At 41.3% G+C, this 18,534-nt stretch overlaps 1 protein-coding gene across 1 annotated transcript in view; it reads left to right on the forward strand.

The window, feature by feature from the left end:
- Nucleotides 1-18,534, forward strand: part of LOC134535391 (tyrosine-protein kinase receptor torso) — a 67,384-nt gene that overhangs the window by 30,067 nt on the left and 18,783 nt on the right. The window contains exons 7-12 of the mRNA XM_063374465.1: nt 1,764-1,862; nt 3,769-3,833; nt 5,475-5,640; nt 9,019-9,197; nt 12,213-12,351; nt 13,594-13,754. Of these exons, the coding sequence (XP_063230535.1) occupies nt 1,764-1,862; nt 3,769-3,833; nt 5,475-5,640; nt 9,019-9,197; nt 12,213-12,351; nt 13,594-13,754 (809 nt within the window). The remainder of the gene's footprint in view (nt 1-1,763; nt 1,863-3,768; nt 3,834-5,474; nt 5,641-9,018; nt 9,198-12,212; nt 12,352-13,593; nt 13,755-18,534) is intronic.

Here is an 18,534-nt window from a genome sequence, read left to right on the forward strand (position 1 = left end):
CGGAACTATCCGGCAGAGACGAGAATTGGCTTTTCAGCGATGAGCTACGAGTGCGACGTTACGTGATTAATATTGAAGATGACGGTAATGCCATACACCCTCGGCGAAGTAACACCAGGCGCGGTGTATGAAAATGCGATATCGTGGGCCTAGTGCACTGGTCATCAATGTAGCGCGATGCTACAGGCGCTACAAGGTGAGCGGGGTTTACATCCGACCCCGGCGCACACCGACTACAGAGGTATGCCTCTAGAACAAGTAAGTGCAAGAACTGAATTTGTAACTTTTGACTCCGCTGGTTTGACTTGCGGGCAACGTGTTTAAAACAGAGTGCGGCGATGGAAATTACTGGTAGAACTATCTAGACGTCACTATTTCGTTTTTTTTACCCTCCCCTCCTCGGTAATAGACTTTATGGGACTTTGGTTTATTTTAAGTATAGTGTAAGAGTGTTTGTATGTGAATGTCACCGACGTACATTAAATTTAATTATAGCAATTGAAATGGTATCACGAATTGGATTTATAGTTTGCTTTCCTTTTTTACCGTACTTAATGCTGGTCATTCTATTTCTGGTAATTCATTATATATATGTTAACTATCACAATAAGTTTAGCAGGGCTGTCGGTCAATTTAGTACGTTAATGATTGCTTTTGCGCACTGGTCAAATTTTAAGCCAGTCCATGCGCGTCTATTTAAGTTAATTTTACGACACTTTCATTTTCAATATGTCAATAGAGACGCGTATACGGGACTGGCGTGGCGGGTGCGGACGTGTTCAACTACCCCGGTATAAGGGGGGTTGGCCACACATTGGATGAAATGAGGAAAAAAAACTATTGGAAAAGGCTATTTACATTAGTGAGAATTCAAAAATTCAGTTTTTAAAATTTTTGTCTGTTTGTTTGTGTGAGCATTAATCAAAAAATACTGACTGATTTTGATGAACTTATTTTCATTAGAAAGCTTTTTGGCTAACTTAAAAACTAGGCTATATATAATTACAGAATTCCACCCCTAATGGGTTGAAAAAGGGGTTAATATGTTTTTAAGATAGTTAATTATATCTCTGAAACTAAACAAGCTAAAGAAAAGTTATTCAGTGCCAATAAAAAACATAAAAAAATATCTACCCAAATACATATTTAAAATTTGCGAAAAACCAACCTTAAGGGGTGAAATAGTGGTAAGTATAAGGATGAATTATAATACCTCTGAATTTAATTAAGAGTAATAAATGATATTGGGTAACAATAATAAACATACAAATACAATCAACCACAATTTTTTATATTTTTAAACCCTTTTTCAACCCCTTTGGTGTGAAAAAGGAGTAAGTAGGTTTTTAAAATTAATAATAATATTTCTCCAAATTTAATAAAGGTAGTAAATTATATTGGGTACGAATAATTAATATACGAAAATGACTAGTAATAATTTTTATATTTTACATAATCTATAGTAATAATAAAACTGTTTGAGGCAAAAAGACTGTACATTGGATGAAATGAGGAAAAAAAACTATTGGAAAAGGCTATTTACATTAGTGAGAATTCGGGGCAGTGAATTTGCGGTTACATCCGTTTGTCCGAACGACTCGGTTTGGCTGCTGCGAGTCAGCAGCTGCGTAATTAAGAGGGTCCACCCTGGCCTCGGAGGTCATGATGACCTCAGCGGGGCGAGGTGAGGGCGTGCCGCTCTGTCGTCCAGCTGACGCGCCGTGCCAGTCCGTGTCCTGGAGGACGTGTATGCCGTGTTGCAGATGACCACGAACCGGAGCCCGTCACGGACGTCTCGGTCGCCGTCGAGGAAGCCACGGAGAGCGGAGTGAACGCCCTGGTCTCCTGGACTCCAGCCTCCGGTGCGTGCACGACTGCTCTCTGGCCTTCTCCCCGTGCCGGAGGGATACAACCGTGTCTATGAGCGAGCGGCATTCGCCAGTGCAGGGTGGCCGGCAAAAAAATGGGAAACTAGGAACAGTCGATGGATTTCTTAGGTGACCAGGGAATTTTTTTTCAATGATGATGTTACTGAAAAAGTAAAGTTATACCCGAGACTTATTTTGATTTTTACCGGTTCCCTCGTATATATCTTTCCTCTTTTTCAACCTGTTTATGTTTCCGGAATCCATGATCAAGGAAACCAAACACATAACATGAACAGTGGTGTTCAATACTGCAAAAATTAAGCAAGGCAAAATTAAACCATTCAAAGTCACTTACCTAAGTATAGCCAGCAAACCGCAACACAGAACTGAATGAACATCGGTGTTTAAGGAGAAGATGTAACTTAGGTCATGCAGCTCCAACATAACTTTGAGTATGCGTGGCAGACATAAAGACAAAACAAATTACTTGTGCTCAAGCTTCACACTGCCACTATCCAGTTACCGTGTTTTCTCGCATAATCGTTGCACATTTTATTCTAAAATCAAGTTTGAAAAGTAGGGGTGCGGCGATTATGCGGGGAAATACAATTTTGTTAGGTAAAGTTATTCATAAACACAAAACCCGTTCATGGAAAGTACATTTATTTAAAAAAAGGTGGAGTATACAAGAGCACACCAAACAATTAATATTAATAATTCATTAAACAAAAACCTTTCTTCAACTTTAATTAGAAAAACAAAATCTGTGACACGAACGCAAGCCACTTGAATCTGTGACGTGAACTAACGCATAACTACCGTCGTAGTATACACTTGCCACAAAAGAGTGCGGGCTATCAAATGTAGTTAACTCGGCACTCTACAGAGAGCGCACGTTAATGCAATCGGCAAGATATTGATATTCGACTATGTGCGCGCACTCTATACGGGAAGCAACATAACCAAACATGAATGATGCCAATTAGCGCTGGCTACATGTTTATAATAAGCGGTACACCGCGGCGATGCAGACGATCAGATAAAGGAAATAACGTTTAAAAATGTCTTTAAAAGAAAATTTACACGTCGGACAACTTCGTATTTCCGTTAACTAAATAAGTAAGTGGTAATGTCAGAATAAATATTAGATTTTTACTTTAAAATACATTGTTTATAAGGAAAATATGGTACCTACATAAAGCGCTCTGCATCTAATATCGGGACCAAAAACATCATGAAACGTTTACGTGAGAAGTTTTTTAATCCCAATTTTGACAGCCTAAAATATAGGTGCGACGATTATGCGATAAAAATAGGGTAACTCGTGCAAGAAATTGAGAACAGCAATGTCAACAAGCATGCAAGCACTACTTAACTGCTCAACAGAATGATTAGGGTTCCATCAAAATACATGGCAAAACTACCCATAGAACATATTAATCCGAAATCAGAATTTCATAAGAGCGGTGCCCAAAATAAATTAAAGAAAATAATAATAACTAACAAACATAAACACAGTTACATCATGTTTCCTGGTCGAGGTCTTTCGAAGAAGGACAAGAAAAATTCATCACTATGTACTTCACTAACATGAGCACAACCAAGTTCAGAGCAAACTGTGCAGGCATGGAGGGGAGGGGTTACATAGCAACCACCAAAATAGTTTGACAACATAATGGATGGGAAAGTGAGGGAGGGAGTCTGGCTAGGCGAGGCTTGTTGAGGCAAGGTGCAAAATTTTAATCTCGACATCTGACAACCCTGATGCCAGCTCTGTATGTTTATTAAAATGTTGATGAATAATGTACCCAGTGATTAAGCAAGCCTTGCCCTCGTTAAATAACTCCATGTTTATGAAGAGCAGTGGGTGAAGGCCTTTTGTGCTTTTTTTCCCCCCCAGATGTTCCGTGCTTCTATGAGGTGGTGGCGTTCCCGGACCGCGATTACATGTACATTTCAAATGAGGTATGTTGGCAACCCTGACCTGGTCCCGATGTGTGGTCGCAGATGGCACTCCAGGCTCTCTCAAGTTGGTCGTACTGATGACCGTCACTGTATACGGTGTTCGTGGGTTGATGTACTTGTCCCAGCCTAGCCAAGGCTTAGTCATTGGATCCATTTGAGTGCTAGCACTTGTTGAATATTTGACTCAGTAATTGCATGGCTTTAGAATTTTGTGCCTGAGTGCACTGAAATTTTAGAGTTAGATATTGGCATGTGTTAATATACAGTACTTGCACAGAATCTTTGACTACTGAATATTCTGTACAGTAAAGAATTCTTTAATATTGTGCAGCAAGAATTTTCCCCAATGCATATGATTAAAACCATAAATATAGTTTTGCTATTATATGTTCACACACACATACTAGCTGCAGTACCTGGCGTTGCCCGTGCTGAACACAGGGTGGTATATTGTCCGCGAGTTAAAGGAAAATCGATAGAGCTACATGACATTGTGGTGGACATAGAGAAATGACACACAATTGCTGTTGGTATGTCTATGATCTATGATTTTCTGTTTGCCCATGGCGATCGGTTGAACGTTTTAGAAGTTGATGCGCTGCAGCGCCATCTAGTGGCGAGTGATAGCGAAATGGATATCACGAAGATATTTTCAGTGTTCAAATATCTATGTATACCAATTTTCATGGTGATATGTTTAATAGTATAGAAGTTGAATAGCAGCAGTGCCATCTAGTGGTGAGATACAAAATAAATGGATAGCATTAAAACCTTCTCCATGAAAAAAAAAAAAAAAAAAACACTTTGATGTGCAAACTTTCATGGCGATCGGTCAGATGGTGTCGGAAGTTTATCAGTGTCATACATACATACCAATATCCAATTTTATATACACGGGTGCAATGCTGATACTAAATATACTACAGAATGTCTTTATATACAACGTTCACAGTATTTTTGTCATTAGACAATACAAACATGTTTTCTTTAGAGGCTACTCTTGAAAGAGCAACATATAATTGGCCATGTGAAAAACACTCTACGCTCAAATCTAAGCTTGCTACGTTGAAAGTTTGACCCCGCAGTTTTATTAATGGTCATTGCAAAAGATATCTTTACCGGAAATTGTAGGGGTTTAAATTGGAACGGTAAATCCGATGGTATCAGAGGAATTCCGGGAATCAATACATCTTCTCCGGTACCACATCCGGTGAGTATTGTGCACTCTATTAACCGTACTGTCAAAGTAATACGGCCACATGTCAAAAGTAGAAACTTTTAACACAATTAAACAAGAGGCTATATTATTGCAATAACATGGTTAAATTTCAGACTTGCATCCATCGCAACATCGTGTTTTGACCGTTATTTTTCAAATATTCAGGTATGGCCTTATTACATTGGTAAGGTTTGGCAGATGTTGTTTCCATTGGTGATCTTAACTCAATTTCACATTTTTTTTGAGATATGGCTCTATTACTTTGACGGTGCGATATGATGATGATAATTTTTTTAATTTTTTTTTCCTGACGAGATAGAACAAGCTGAGCTAAGGAGGAAGGGTCGTTCTCAAGTCCACGGGGTGGGACCTGAGCTAAGGAGGGTGGGTCGTTCTCAAGTGAACCTTGTGCCGTGCCGCAGGTGCAGTACTCGTTCGAGACGCGCATGGCGCTGGAGTTCGAGGTGAGCTACAACGTGACGGTGCGGGCCAAGGACGGGGACCTGCGGAGCGAGAGCGCGCTGGCCTGGGCCCACTTCACCAGCCCCTCCTGCCTGCAGGCGCTCCGCTACAACCTCACCGTCTGCCGTGAGTGTGTGCCCCGGGCGTCCGCCGTTCAGCGGTGTCGTGTTCGTTCCGTCGCGTTTCTGTCTCGTTCCAACTGTCGTGCTGAACTTTTTTTTGCTGGGTTCAATATTTTTGTGCTGTCATCATTTGAGGTGGTTTTTTCATTCTCTTAGTCCATTTTTCTTTGTTTTTCTTTGTTGACTGTATTCCTGTGACGGAACATTATGTGGTGTTTGTATCCTGTTGACAACAGCAATTTTTTGTAGTTTTCTTCTACAGACGTACATGTGCTTTAGCAATGGTGTATGTCCAAAAAAACTAACATCAAGTCATGCACTCCCATTGCACAAATCTTTCAAAGATAATAGGAGTCTGCAAGTTTTACAAAAAAATATTTCAACATATCTAATTGTAATTGAATAAACTTTTCTTGTTATACAGTAAGTCCTCTATTTACGTCGTACTGATTTACGTCGTTTCGGATTAACGTCGCTAATGTTTGAGTACTCATGTTTCAATTTAAGTTGTCGCCGATTCACAATAACGTCGTTTACAATGACTGTAAATCTTTATTTTAACCAAAACACCGTATATAATTCGTTTATAATTCTTTGTTTCCTTCGGTAGTTAATTTATGCTACGTAGCGTAAGCTACATGTTCACCGCCTTATCTTATCATACATCATGAGGGACGCTTCCTGCTCTCCGCTGCTCTCCGCGCAGTGATGCAATACTACCAGCCCGCCCGCTCGGCCACCCACGTAGAAGTGTTATCTACTTCCCGCAACGACACAGCATTTTCTCCTACCCCTTTTCGTCCAACTCCTTGGCACTTCAGTAGAGGTGTAAAAGTAACTAAAAAAAGTGTACCCGTATGTATTCGTTACTATAACAATTAGTACTCGTTACTTTCGTATCGTTACTCGTTACTTCTGATACCGCATAACATGCTATGTTATGTAACAGCAACGAATCGAGTCGTATTTCGTACGCGTGCAGTATGACGTCGCGTAAATAATAATAAATCGAATATAAACAATTAAAAGTATTTGATAATTAACAGCTTTTGTTAACCAAGAAACAATAAAATCTCATTAGAGCAGCTTTATTATAATATCTCTTTTAAGATAAGAACAAAAAACGTGAAAATACACGATAATAAAAAACAAAAACATACATATTTATAATTTGTAAAAAATACTTTCTTACGTTGTTTCTGTTCCAATCTCAAACTTTGTCTACACACACAATACCTTTAATAAACAGTAAAAAACTTGGATGACGAATTTCCAAATTATACTTTTCTTAATAAACAAACATCGTTCTTTGTAACGAATAAGCGCGCGCATGCGTAAAACATACGAAAAATGCGAGTAACGAATTGCATTCGTGTGTAACGTTTCGTTACTCGTTACTATATGCCGCACCCGTTACTCAGTAACGAATACATACGGTTTGCTACAGCTCTACACTTCAGTCGCTATGATATAATTGAGTTGGCCGGAGTTTTAAACGTGCCGTTGTTAACTTTATCGTGATTAAATGCGTTTGCAGTAGGCCTACAGTATCAGCTCACTGCAATTTATGATTTTTTCTTCATAAGATGCTTCCAAACGACTATATATCTGTTTTTATATTTCAATCAATAAAGGTAATAAAGCAGCTGGTTAAATAACCATTCTATAAAGCTGAGAAGTACTAGCTGGACTTGTTTCCCACGCTGTCGCTTGTAATTTGCAGATAAAATTGCCCGTTGTCACGTCTGTATGCCAGCGCTTCCGGCCGACCTTGGGCCGTGGTCGGCCGGTGGCATGAAACATGGCTCATTTTGCGTTGTTTCTATTTACGTCGCGTATTTACGTCGCGGTTTTCAGGAACGTAACCCCGACATAAACCGAGGACTTACTGTATGTTACCAATAAGTACTGGAAGTGGGACTCATTACCAAAAAAATTTAAATGAACAGTATGTAACATGTATGATGCCAAAAATTTTAATTGTTGTTTTCTGCCACATTGTAGGCCTACATACATGTAACACATATTCTATGAATATGATAAAAAATTAAAATAAACAGGCACAATTTATTTTAAGTACTACATATATACCATATGTACTTGTATATAATTCTATGACTTACCAAAACTGTAGAAATTAAAAGTGGGGGTCGCGTTACGATCGCAAACTTGTATCTTGCTTTTGGGAAGCAGATTAGTTAAAAAACTACAGCTCTGCCTCTTTAATGTCACTTATGCCACTTTAGACCGCTGTTAGTGAAGGCTCTTGAACCTCCTCTTATTTGAAAAACTACCTATGTACTCTGCCTGTAAACTGCGGCAGTTATGCCACTGTAGTCCGGGGCTTACTGGAACTCTGCACAGGCGTGACAGATGAGAGATGAGGATGAAGGATAGGGTGTGAATGGAGTGTCACTGGGTTCTCACTGCTTCTCTCCTCTGTGGCTGCTGGAGGCAAACCCCATTTCTCCCCCCCCCCCCCCTTCCTTTTCACTATCACAGGTGACCACTAACCACCGTATATCACCATTTTCTTTGCTTTCTGAACAGCTCCCGCTACTGAACTACAGCCACAAAACACCTGTTTTCTATTTTTTTTTTTTCCCCTCCTAACTGTGGCTTACTGTTTTTAAAAGAGACCATGTAAATCACACCAATGAATGAAAGTGGCACTAGAAAGAGTCTTAGTTAATATGGAATAAGTATAAAAATTAAAATAATTATCAATAGCTACGTACTGCATTACAATTTCCAATCCATAAAGTCTCTTTCTTAAATCATAATCAAAAAGTTCGGGGTTCCATTACAGTCAGTCACATTACTTATTTTCAGGTGAATACAGTAATAAGTTTGTAAAAAAAAAAAATGTTTTACAAAATTAAATTTTTTTTTTTTTTGTTTAAGAAAATACACTGCCTGATTTTCATTTTCCTGCACTTTACACCACTCTATAATGGACCTATTAATATACTATCTCTTTTTAATTTTTTACTGTGTATGGCATCGGTTTTTCTTGAACTCCTGTGATGTAATTAATGGGGGGAATTGAATTGTTGCCCCCTTGCATGGGCAGCCCTTCAGGATTTTTCTGACAGTGGTTAGTTTAGGTTAGGTTAGGTTAGATTAGGTTAGATTAGATTAGGTTAAGTTAGATTAGGTTAGGTTAAGTTAGGTTAGTTCACTTTACTAACTAACCACTATCAGAAAAATCCTGAAGGGCTGCCCTTCCAAGGGGCAGCATTTCAGTCGCCCCAAATTAATATGTTGTTAATTGTTGTGTGTTGTGTCAGGGAGGGGTGGCAGGTGGTGGGTGGTGGAGAGTGTCTCAGGGGGGGTATTGCGCACGGAGGCGGGAGGCAACGCGAGAGCGTGTGTCGCGCAGGCCCGGAGGCCGTGCAGATCAACGTGACGGAGACGGAGCTGGACGAGTGGCGGGACGGCCAGCGGCTGTACGACGTGCAGGTGTCGTGGGCGCGGCCGGCCGCCGAGCCCGAGCTCTACGTCGTCACGCTGGCCGTCATCGAGCCCCGGGAGGACGAGCAGCGCCTCAACGTGACCGGCGTGAGTCCTGTTCTGTTCTCCGCTCCTTGTTCCTCGGCTGTGGCACTTGCGTGCGAGGGCCGGGGAAATTTACAATCTCATATTTCTGAAATTAGCCTGTATTGTTTTATTGTTTTATCATTTGTGTCACTTAATTTAAGGACTGGAAAAATTAGAATCTATTTTTTTCTGAAATTAGCCTGTACTATTTTATAATTATGTCACCTATATTTAAGGGCTGGAAAAATTAGGATGTATTTTTTTGAAATCAGAATGTTCTGGCTGGAAAAATTAGAATCTATTTTTTTTTTCCTGAAATTTGCATGAACTACGTATTTTAAAAATTGTGTCACTTATATTTAAGGGCTGGAAAAAATTAGAATCTATTTTTTTTTCGGAAATTAGCATGTACTCTTTTATAAATTGTGTCATCTATATTTAAGGGCAGGAAAAATTAGAATCCACTTTTTCTGAAATTAGCATGTACTATTTTATAAATTACCTTCTGTTAGTTTTGAATTGTTTTTTGTTTTTTTAATGAAACTTGTTTGTAATTTTACAACTACATTCTAAATGTTTGAAAACTAAATATTCATGTAAACTGTTATCTACAAATAACACTCTATTACGGTTTTGTACAATTAACAGTTTGTTCATCCCTTACTAGATTAAAATATAAATACAAACGCTAGTTGTACCTAAATAATTGGTAGTGCAATTTGCTAGCTAACATTTTAGTTGCAGGTTTATTTCATAGTAATTCACAAATCAAATGGATTTATTGAGTTGGGCTTATGTTATTGAATGTGCTGCCATTTTTTTTTTCTCATGTTCTGACATTGTGGAACACAAAACTAATTAAAATATTAACGTTAATTATCACTTCACCACAACTTATGCACCTCTAGTCTCACAAATTGTTTAAACAGAAACCACAGCATGGACACATATGAACACAAAAAATGTGAGCGTGTTTTGAGTACTTTCCAGTGAGGTTTTCGTGATCTGAGTTGATTTTTGGATATAAATATGGATTAATTAAATAACTTTTGTTGCATTTTGGTGCTTTATGGTGCGCTAACTTGCATTTCTCTTGCACAGAGTATGACAAGCTTTTCTGTGTTATTTTGGTTTTATCGCAATTCACTGTATGATCGTGTCCCTAACAATGGGGTTCAATCCCGTTCTTCAGAATGTGTGTCCCTGCTTATTACATATATTTTTAAGTCTTGACAGTTTCCCTATGAAGAAAATGTATTTACATCATATGTGTAACATTACACAAATTATTTATTTCCGGCTTGTAATGTTTGATTTCTACTTGGTAAAATTCACTTAATGCAAAAAAAAAAAAAACTATTCCAGCACTTGCCACATCTGACAAGAATAACATACCATAACTTGTATTTACAATTCACATATGTATATTATTACCTACTCAAGAGTTACTTGGTATGGTGGATGAGCAACATCGTGTCTGCTTTTAATCCAGAAAATTGCCTCCTTTTAGCTACGTACTTTATTGGCATTATTCATATGACCACTAGTACGCCTTTTCAGTAATCTTCTCTCACTGGTGATGATCTACGTAATTAATCAGTTGGAAACTGCATGTAATTTCACTACCACAATTAGAGAAATAATTTTTCAGCATACAATACATACTTCCGTGTCCGGGAGAGAGGTAGGTAGGTCCCGACAGTCCTGCAAGTAGTTAAGAAGTGAAACACTACGCAGCGTCACCGGTACAATTTTCACATTCGTGCACTGTGCCTATGTCAAGTTGGAGATAGATGGGTTGGTTAAGACTATGCTTCTGAGAATCTTTTTTTTATTTTTTTTATTTGTATATAAAGTTAATCATGAATATCAAACAATTTTTTTCATAAAATTCAAACATACAGTGAAATTTTTTTCTTCTTCCTCATTTCACAAGAGCCCATGAAAAATACGGTAAAATGAAATTTACATATTTACTTTTTTTGTTAATGAATCTCATTTTGCTTTATATATTGCTATAAAATAATAAAAAAAAAACAATTATTTGATTTAAAACATATTGAACCTCAAATTATTCACGTCTTCACGAATATTGTGGTACTTCGCCAAGGTGCTGGGTGCAGTGTGCTGTAGTCTTAAGCTTTATGTGCAAAATCCTACATAACTTCACCTTGTGCTGTTCACTTTAAAAAAAATTTTTTACCGTTCGTATATTTCTATCTTGATGTGTTACAGACCCCTGTAATTTCAGAGTTACGTTGTTGGTTGAGGATTTGAATAACTTAAATCGTGCAAATGATACATGTTCAGCGCAAGGAACTGTGGGCCAGTTAACTACCAGCCAGCAGCAGAGTGGCCGAATCACATGGTCCCTCTCAAACAAGGGGAGATTCTGCAGTAAGAAATCAGCCAATATGAAAACATACGTGGGTGGAGTGTACATAGGAATTGTAGCCTGATACCAAATGAATCTGCGAAATTTCCGGGTACCTAGTTACATGACTTGTTGCATAAGAACGTAAGACTTACCGCGTTGTGGCTACTCGTAAGCGCAACGCTCGAATATACATGCTCACATATCAATACGTTCTTTGGATATATATACTGTATAGAAGTCGCCAGCCCAGGTTAAAATTTCTAATACGGTTTTGAGGTAGTTGGTTAATTCACCGCCGCAATCGCCACCATCTCTAGGGCATCGACTTGTGGTGATCCCTAGCGGACAAGTGTCGAACTCTTCAAACACCCCTTCCCCCTCCCGTTGAACGAACTTGAGCTGCAGTGAATGATAGGTGGGGGGTGCGGGGGAATGACAGCGGGCGACAGAGCTGCGCTCTAACATGTAAATAACAACTAAGACAATACAGGGCGTTACGGCAGCGCCCTGCAGCGGTGAAGTTCCCAAGCTGCTCATTATACGCTCCTGAAAAACGTAGAGTAAATCCTATCCACTCGCGACTTCTATACAGTATATACTATATTCAAAGGTACGTTCGATGTGTCTTAAGTTGCACACACAATACGCCGTTGTTGCAGAACACGACGAGCGTGTGGCTGCGCGGCGTGGCGCTGGGAGACAGGTACAACGTGCTGGTGAGTGCGTGCTCTACGGCCGGCTGCAGTGAGTCCAACATCGTGCGCCGGCAGAGTGACCGGTACTACCAGTACGGCAGAGGTAACTCTACCAGCTACACACCGCGTTTTGTCGCGGCTGTCCCTGTGCCTCTCACATCGCTACGTACTTGTCTGGCAGTTTGTACTCGAGTTACCATTAAGGGACGTGAACTGCTACTACGTGTACGTATTAAATCTATAATCAGGAAAATATTAACCAAGCCGCTTTTGATGGTATGTACCACGCGATCAGTTCAACTGAAAGTTGATTCAGTTGTTGTGACAACCGAATAATTCTTATAAAAACTCATGAATTATTTGTTAATAAAGTTGGACGCCGAAAGTAACTAAAAAGCAGAAAATAATGACCCAGTTAAAATATCTTAAACTGTAATTATATTTTCATTGATATTTTGTGACATGTGAACATTGGTAGTACAATTTAGTATCTTCCAATTGAATTTGTAGATTGTTTTAAGTTAAATAAGTTCAAGCTGTACTTTTTAATCCTTCTGAATAGTGAATATTATAGTTTAATATCTAAATATAATAAAAGTTCATTCAAATTTACTGGGATTAAAAACTCGGCAGCAGTAGCAGCCTGAATACACAAGAAACTCCAAAGAGGTGAAAATTGAGGGTGAAAAAATTAAATTTTTTAAGTTTTTGAAAATATTTTTTGATCTAATGATATATTTATTAAAAAAATTATATTTATAATTTTAAATAATAATCGCTTATTATTTGTTAAATATAAGAACAGAAACAATACCTGAATTTCTCATTAAATCATTTTAGCCTCATGTTTAATTTTTTTTTAATAATTTTTTTTTTGAATGAGTTTAACATAGTGTAGGCCTATCTATTGGTAACAGAGATGATTTAAAAACAATATTACATTTGAAATTTTGAAAGGAATGTCATATTATTTACGAATTTGAAGATCAGATTATTCACGAATAGTATAGAACACAGTGGCGTAGCTAAGGTGACTGGCACCCCTGGCCAGAATTGAAAACGGCGCCCCCACTTAGATTAAAAGAGGGGGGGGGGGATGGTTCAGTAAACGCGAAACAATCGCCGCCGCGGCGCCCCCTCCTGCTCCGGCGCCCCTGGCGGGGGCCATCCCTGCCACCCGCCTGCTACGCCACTGATAGAACATATTTTGTAAACTCGCAGACCCCTGCCGATGATGCAGGAAATAAAAGTTGCGTGGGACAGTCGATACAGGAAAAGCTTAGGGAAACTGGCTGAAGTGGGAGTGTGGGAAGTTGTCGGGAGAGCGTCTGCGTGGTTGTGCAAGGCGGGGGCGTCTCGGGAGACGACGAGGGCAGCGGCAGGACGGTGACCTGGGTGCTGGTAAGCGTGTCCCTGCTGCTGGCGGCGGGCGTGTTGGCGGGAGTGTTCCTGTGCCAGCGACGGGCCCGGGCGCGCAGGGACAAGCTGAGGATCCAGTACTTCCAGGTGAGCTGACTCTGCTGCGGCCACCGACGCCACGTTTGTGCGAATCAGTTGAGCTCCTTTTCCTAATCAGTTTGTCTTCACCAAAAAAATTTTGCCATTAGTTTCATTTGAAGCTTCGTTTTTGTTGCAAAGCTTTGGATTTATAATCTTGAATGCTCAATATTAATACAATGGATTTTTTTTATTTTATTTTTTATTATCGAATGATGTTATACATAGGACCCAATTGGTTAATCACTTAATCAGTTCAAACGTTACAAACCTTAAAACAACTTTTTTTTTTACTTCAATCTTGTTTTTTTTTTTAATATAAAATAAACGTAATACAGCTTCGTCCAGAACAATATTTCCAAATGGATTCTGTTTGGTCATACGAAAAAATGGACTGTATTACACCGATGACCAACATCACATGTACGGCAAAACAGATTGGTACCGAGTGTACCCGAAACGACGTCTTACCGGCCAGACTCCATGATGACGACTGGTTACATCCGCCTGCCGCCAGGGACACCAACTGTAGAAACTTGGTAGCCGGATGTGTTGCCAACTCACACAGTGAATGCAGTGAGGGCGGGAGATTTAAAACACAGGAAATGTCCTCGTCTACGCACTAGTGTGAATCAATAGCTAGGAAGTCTTAAGTATAGTTTTCTTGCAGAGCACCATACCGCACTGAACCATAAAAGTCACACACTGAATTTCATTAATTACATATATACACGATCAAACATTTCCGCCCACCTTGAAATAATCCATTTCAACACATGTATGGGAGTGGGCACAATTTTACCAATGCACGCTTGATTGGCCCGCTAGACGTGCGCACAGTAGCGACTCTCACCACTCCGTCCCTTCCAGGGTGCAGTTCCGTGACACGCCCCAGACGCCACTGAAGGGGTGGGAGTCTTTCTTCTTTAAGCAGTACGAGCTGGTCGAGAGCAGGACCATTTCCCGGCTCATGCCACTTCTGACGTTGCTGCAGGGTATGGAGGTAGTCACGATGCCAACGATGCCACAAGTCCTGCTGGAGACGCTCGACTAGTTGCCATCTCTGTAGACGATTAAGTGGAACATCTCTCAGATCAGGTTCAGGTAAGGCAACTAAAGGCTCCAAAGTAAGAAAATGGCCAGGGGTTAGCGCATTAAGGTCGTTAGGATCGCTACTCACAGGGCACAATGGTCTTGAATTGAGGGTGGCTTCGATCTGTACTAAGACAGTGTACATCTCTTCAAAAGTCAGTACCTGTTCCCCAATCACTCGTCGTAAATGTGTCTTGAAGGATTTAACTCCAGCCTCCCAGAGACCTCCAAAGTGAGGAGCCGCAGGGGGATTGAAGTGCCAGCGAACACCGAACTGGGACATAGAGTTTGCAACGGTTTGTTGGTGTGCAGCAGAAGACAACAGTTCGGCCAATTCTTTCAGATGATTATTAGCACCGACAAAATTGGTACCACAGTCAGAGTAAATGTCTGAGGATCTACCTCGCCTGGCTATGAACCTGCGATATGCTGCCAGGAAGACATCAGTGGAAAGATCTGAGGCCAACTCTATATGCACCGCCTTTGTTGCACAACATACGAATATACAAAGAAAAGCCTTAACCACAGGTGCCCGCCGGACTTTAGCCGCTTTGATCAAAACGGGACCAGCATAATCCACCCCGGTATGAGCGAATGGCTTGACTTGTTGTACCCTCATAGCAGGAAGATTACCCATAGGGGGTTGCCAAGTTGCCGGTCTCTGTCTGAAGCAACGAAAACAGTGGCGCAGGCGACGAGTGATGGCATCCTTGTCTCCGAGAATCCAAAATTGTTCCCTGAGGATGCCTCTAAGCGTCTGCACACCAGGATGGTTATTCTTTTCGTGGTAGTGGGTAATAAGGAGGTCAGTCAACGCACTAGACTTGGGCAACAACACAGGATGCTTTTGCTCAAAGGGAAGCTTTGACTCAGACAGCCGGCCGCCCACCCTTATCAGCCCATGCTCATCAAGGAAGGGGGCCAACTTTCGAAGCTGAGGACTAGGGCGACGCTGTTTCTTGAGAGCCATGATATCATTACTAAAGAAACTTGCCTGAACAAACAATAACCAAAATTCCAATGCCTTGTTCATGTCCTTTGGGGTAAACTCATCAACGATCCGGCTCTGTCTGGAGGTGCGACAGTTGAATACGAAACGAAAGATGAATGAAGTGATTCTCAACAGCTTGATCAACCGACTGACACGGAGCAGCAAATAAGAAATTGACAGACCTGAAGCAACAGTAGTGAAGGTCACAGACTTCTGTTCCAGCAGGACTGGATCCACTTCAGTAGCACCTGGAGAGCTTGAAGGCCAGTGGTGAACAGACTCTTTCAGCCACACCGGGCCTGTCCACCACAAGTGATGTTCCAGAAGCTGCGCTGGTAGTAGACCTCGTGAAGCACAGTCTGCTGGATTTTCCGCTGACGGTACATGCCTCCACCAGGCAGCATCAGTGAGGTTCTGAAGTTCGCTCACTCGATTCGCTACAAAAGTTTTCAAATTGTGAGGAGATGACCTTACCCATGCCAACACTACCTGCGAATCAGTCCAGGCTGTCACCGAGGACACAGTGATGTTTTCTGTATAACTCTGAGTGATATGGCTGAGTAACCGGGCAAGGAGTAGGGCACCACACAGTTCCAATCTTGGGAGTGACTGAACCTTTAGAGGTGCTACCTTTGACTTCGCCATCAACAGATGGATCTTAACTTCATCAGGGCCAAGAACACGCAGGTAGACGACTGCTGCGTAGCCAAGCTCAGAGCTGTCTGAAAAACCATGCAACTCGTAACGGCAACAGTTTGACCCTCTTATACATCTGGGAATCATTATGGATGACAACAGGGGTAGATCCTTGTGAAATAGGTTCCAGCGATGTGCCAGATCTTCAGGAAGATCACTATCCCAGTCAACAGTTTTCAACCACAGGACTTGCAGCAGATGCTTAGCTACCATTAACAGCGGACTAAGCCAGCCAAGAGGATCAAAGATTTTTGCAACTGTAGACAATATGGTGCGTTTGGTGGCACGAATGGAGCTACTCTTAATCTTGTACACAAACATGTCAGAGACTGGGTTCCACTGAAGCCCTAACACCTTTACAGCCAACTGACTATCCGGGTCAAGACAAAACAACTGTGGCACTTCCAAATCTTCAGCTGGCAACCAGTCAAGTAAAGCTGGGTGATTACTCAAAAACTTTCGCAGTCTGAACCCACCTCGTTCAAGGCATGAAATCAATTCGCGCTGGATTTCCAATGCAGAGCTGACAGACTGTGAGCCTGTCACGATGTCATCAACATAGATGTCTGCCTGCAAAACTTTAGACGCCAAAGGAAATGCCACAGATTCATCACAAGCTAGTTGTTTCAACGTGCGAAGGGCCAAGTAAGGAGCTGCAGACACACCAAATGTTACTGTCTTCAGCCAATAATCTTCAATAGGGTCTGTGTCAGCAAATCTCCACACAATACGCTGGTACTCTTGATGCTCAATACAAACACCGATTTGGCGGTACATCTGTTTTATGTCTGCTGTAAAGGCAACCATGTGCAGTCGGAAGTTGGACAAAATTTCAACAATATCACGTTGCAACTTTGGGCCAGTCAGCAAGTTGTCGTTCAGGGATAATCCATTGGACGTTTTTGCAGACGCATCAAAGACTACACGTAATTTGGTTGTTGAGCTCTCTGGTTTTACGACAGAGTGATGCGGTATGTAGTATGCCTGTTTCGAATGCACCTGTTCGGGGGGAATCTTTTCCATATGCCCAGCTGTCAGATAATCCGTCATGAACTCAAAATACATGCTCCGCAGTTGAGGGTCTCCTCTGAGACGTCTTTCGAGCCCAATCAAACGACGAACCGCTTGAGAACGAGAGGTACCTAATTCCGGCTGCGAGGCACGAAATGGCAGACACACAGTATAACGACCCTCGCCATTCCGGGTATGGCTGTCAACGAATGTCCTTTCACAGATGTCATCATCAGGAGAACAATGCCTTGTGGCCGGAAATTCTTCCAACTCCCAGAATCTTCTCATGGTGTCCTCTAACGGAGGGAATAATGTGAAAAGTGAAACACAAAATGACTTAGAGCACTGAGGTGGCTCAGAGGGCACCCTTCCCATTAAAACCCAACCGAATACAGAGTCAAGAGCCATAGGTGGGCCACTGAGCTTGCCTCCAGTGAGCAGTTGGGGAAAAAGGTCAGCGCCGATGAGCAAATCGACAGGGCCAGGTGTGTCAAACGTAGGATCTGCAAGTTTCAGGTTAGACACTGCCCTGCTAACTTCAGGTGACAACTTTACACAAGGCAGATCCGCAGTTATCCGAGGCAAGACGAAGACATCCAAGGCATATTGAGGCCCAACCCCACCAACAGGAGCAATAACAATGGAGGCAAAGGCTCGAGCGATATTGACAGGTGTGCTTGACAAGCCAGTGACTGGGAGGTGCGCCTTAATACGAGGTAAACGTAGCCTCTGCATGCACTTCTCTGAAATGAAACTAGCTTGGCTAGCGGAATCCAACAGGGCCCTAACTGTACATGCATTCCCTGCAGAGTCCAAAACCGCAACTTGAACTGTTGATAGCAGAATGGTGTGTTCTGAGTTAGTAACTGCTGACATAACTGTTGGAAGAGTAGACACACACTGATCTGGTGATGAGGTGGCCGACACGTCATTTTTGTCAGAACAAGTCTTCTGTACAAAGTGTAACAGGGTATGATGTTTCTTACCACAAGTGCGACA

This window comes from Bacillus rossius, chromosome 8, assembly GCF_032445375.1.
Source record: "Bacillus rossius redtenbacheri isolate Brsri chromosome 8, Brsri_v3, whole genome shotgun sequence".
NCBI classification, from domain to species: domain Eukaryota; kingdom Metazoa; phylum Arthropoda; class Insecta; order Phasmatodea; family Bacillidae; genus Bacillus; species Bacillus rossius.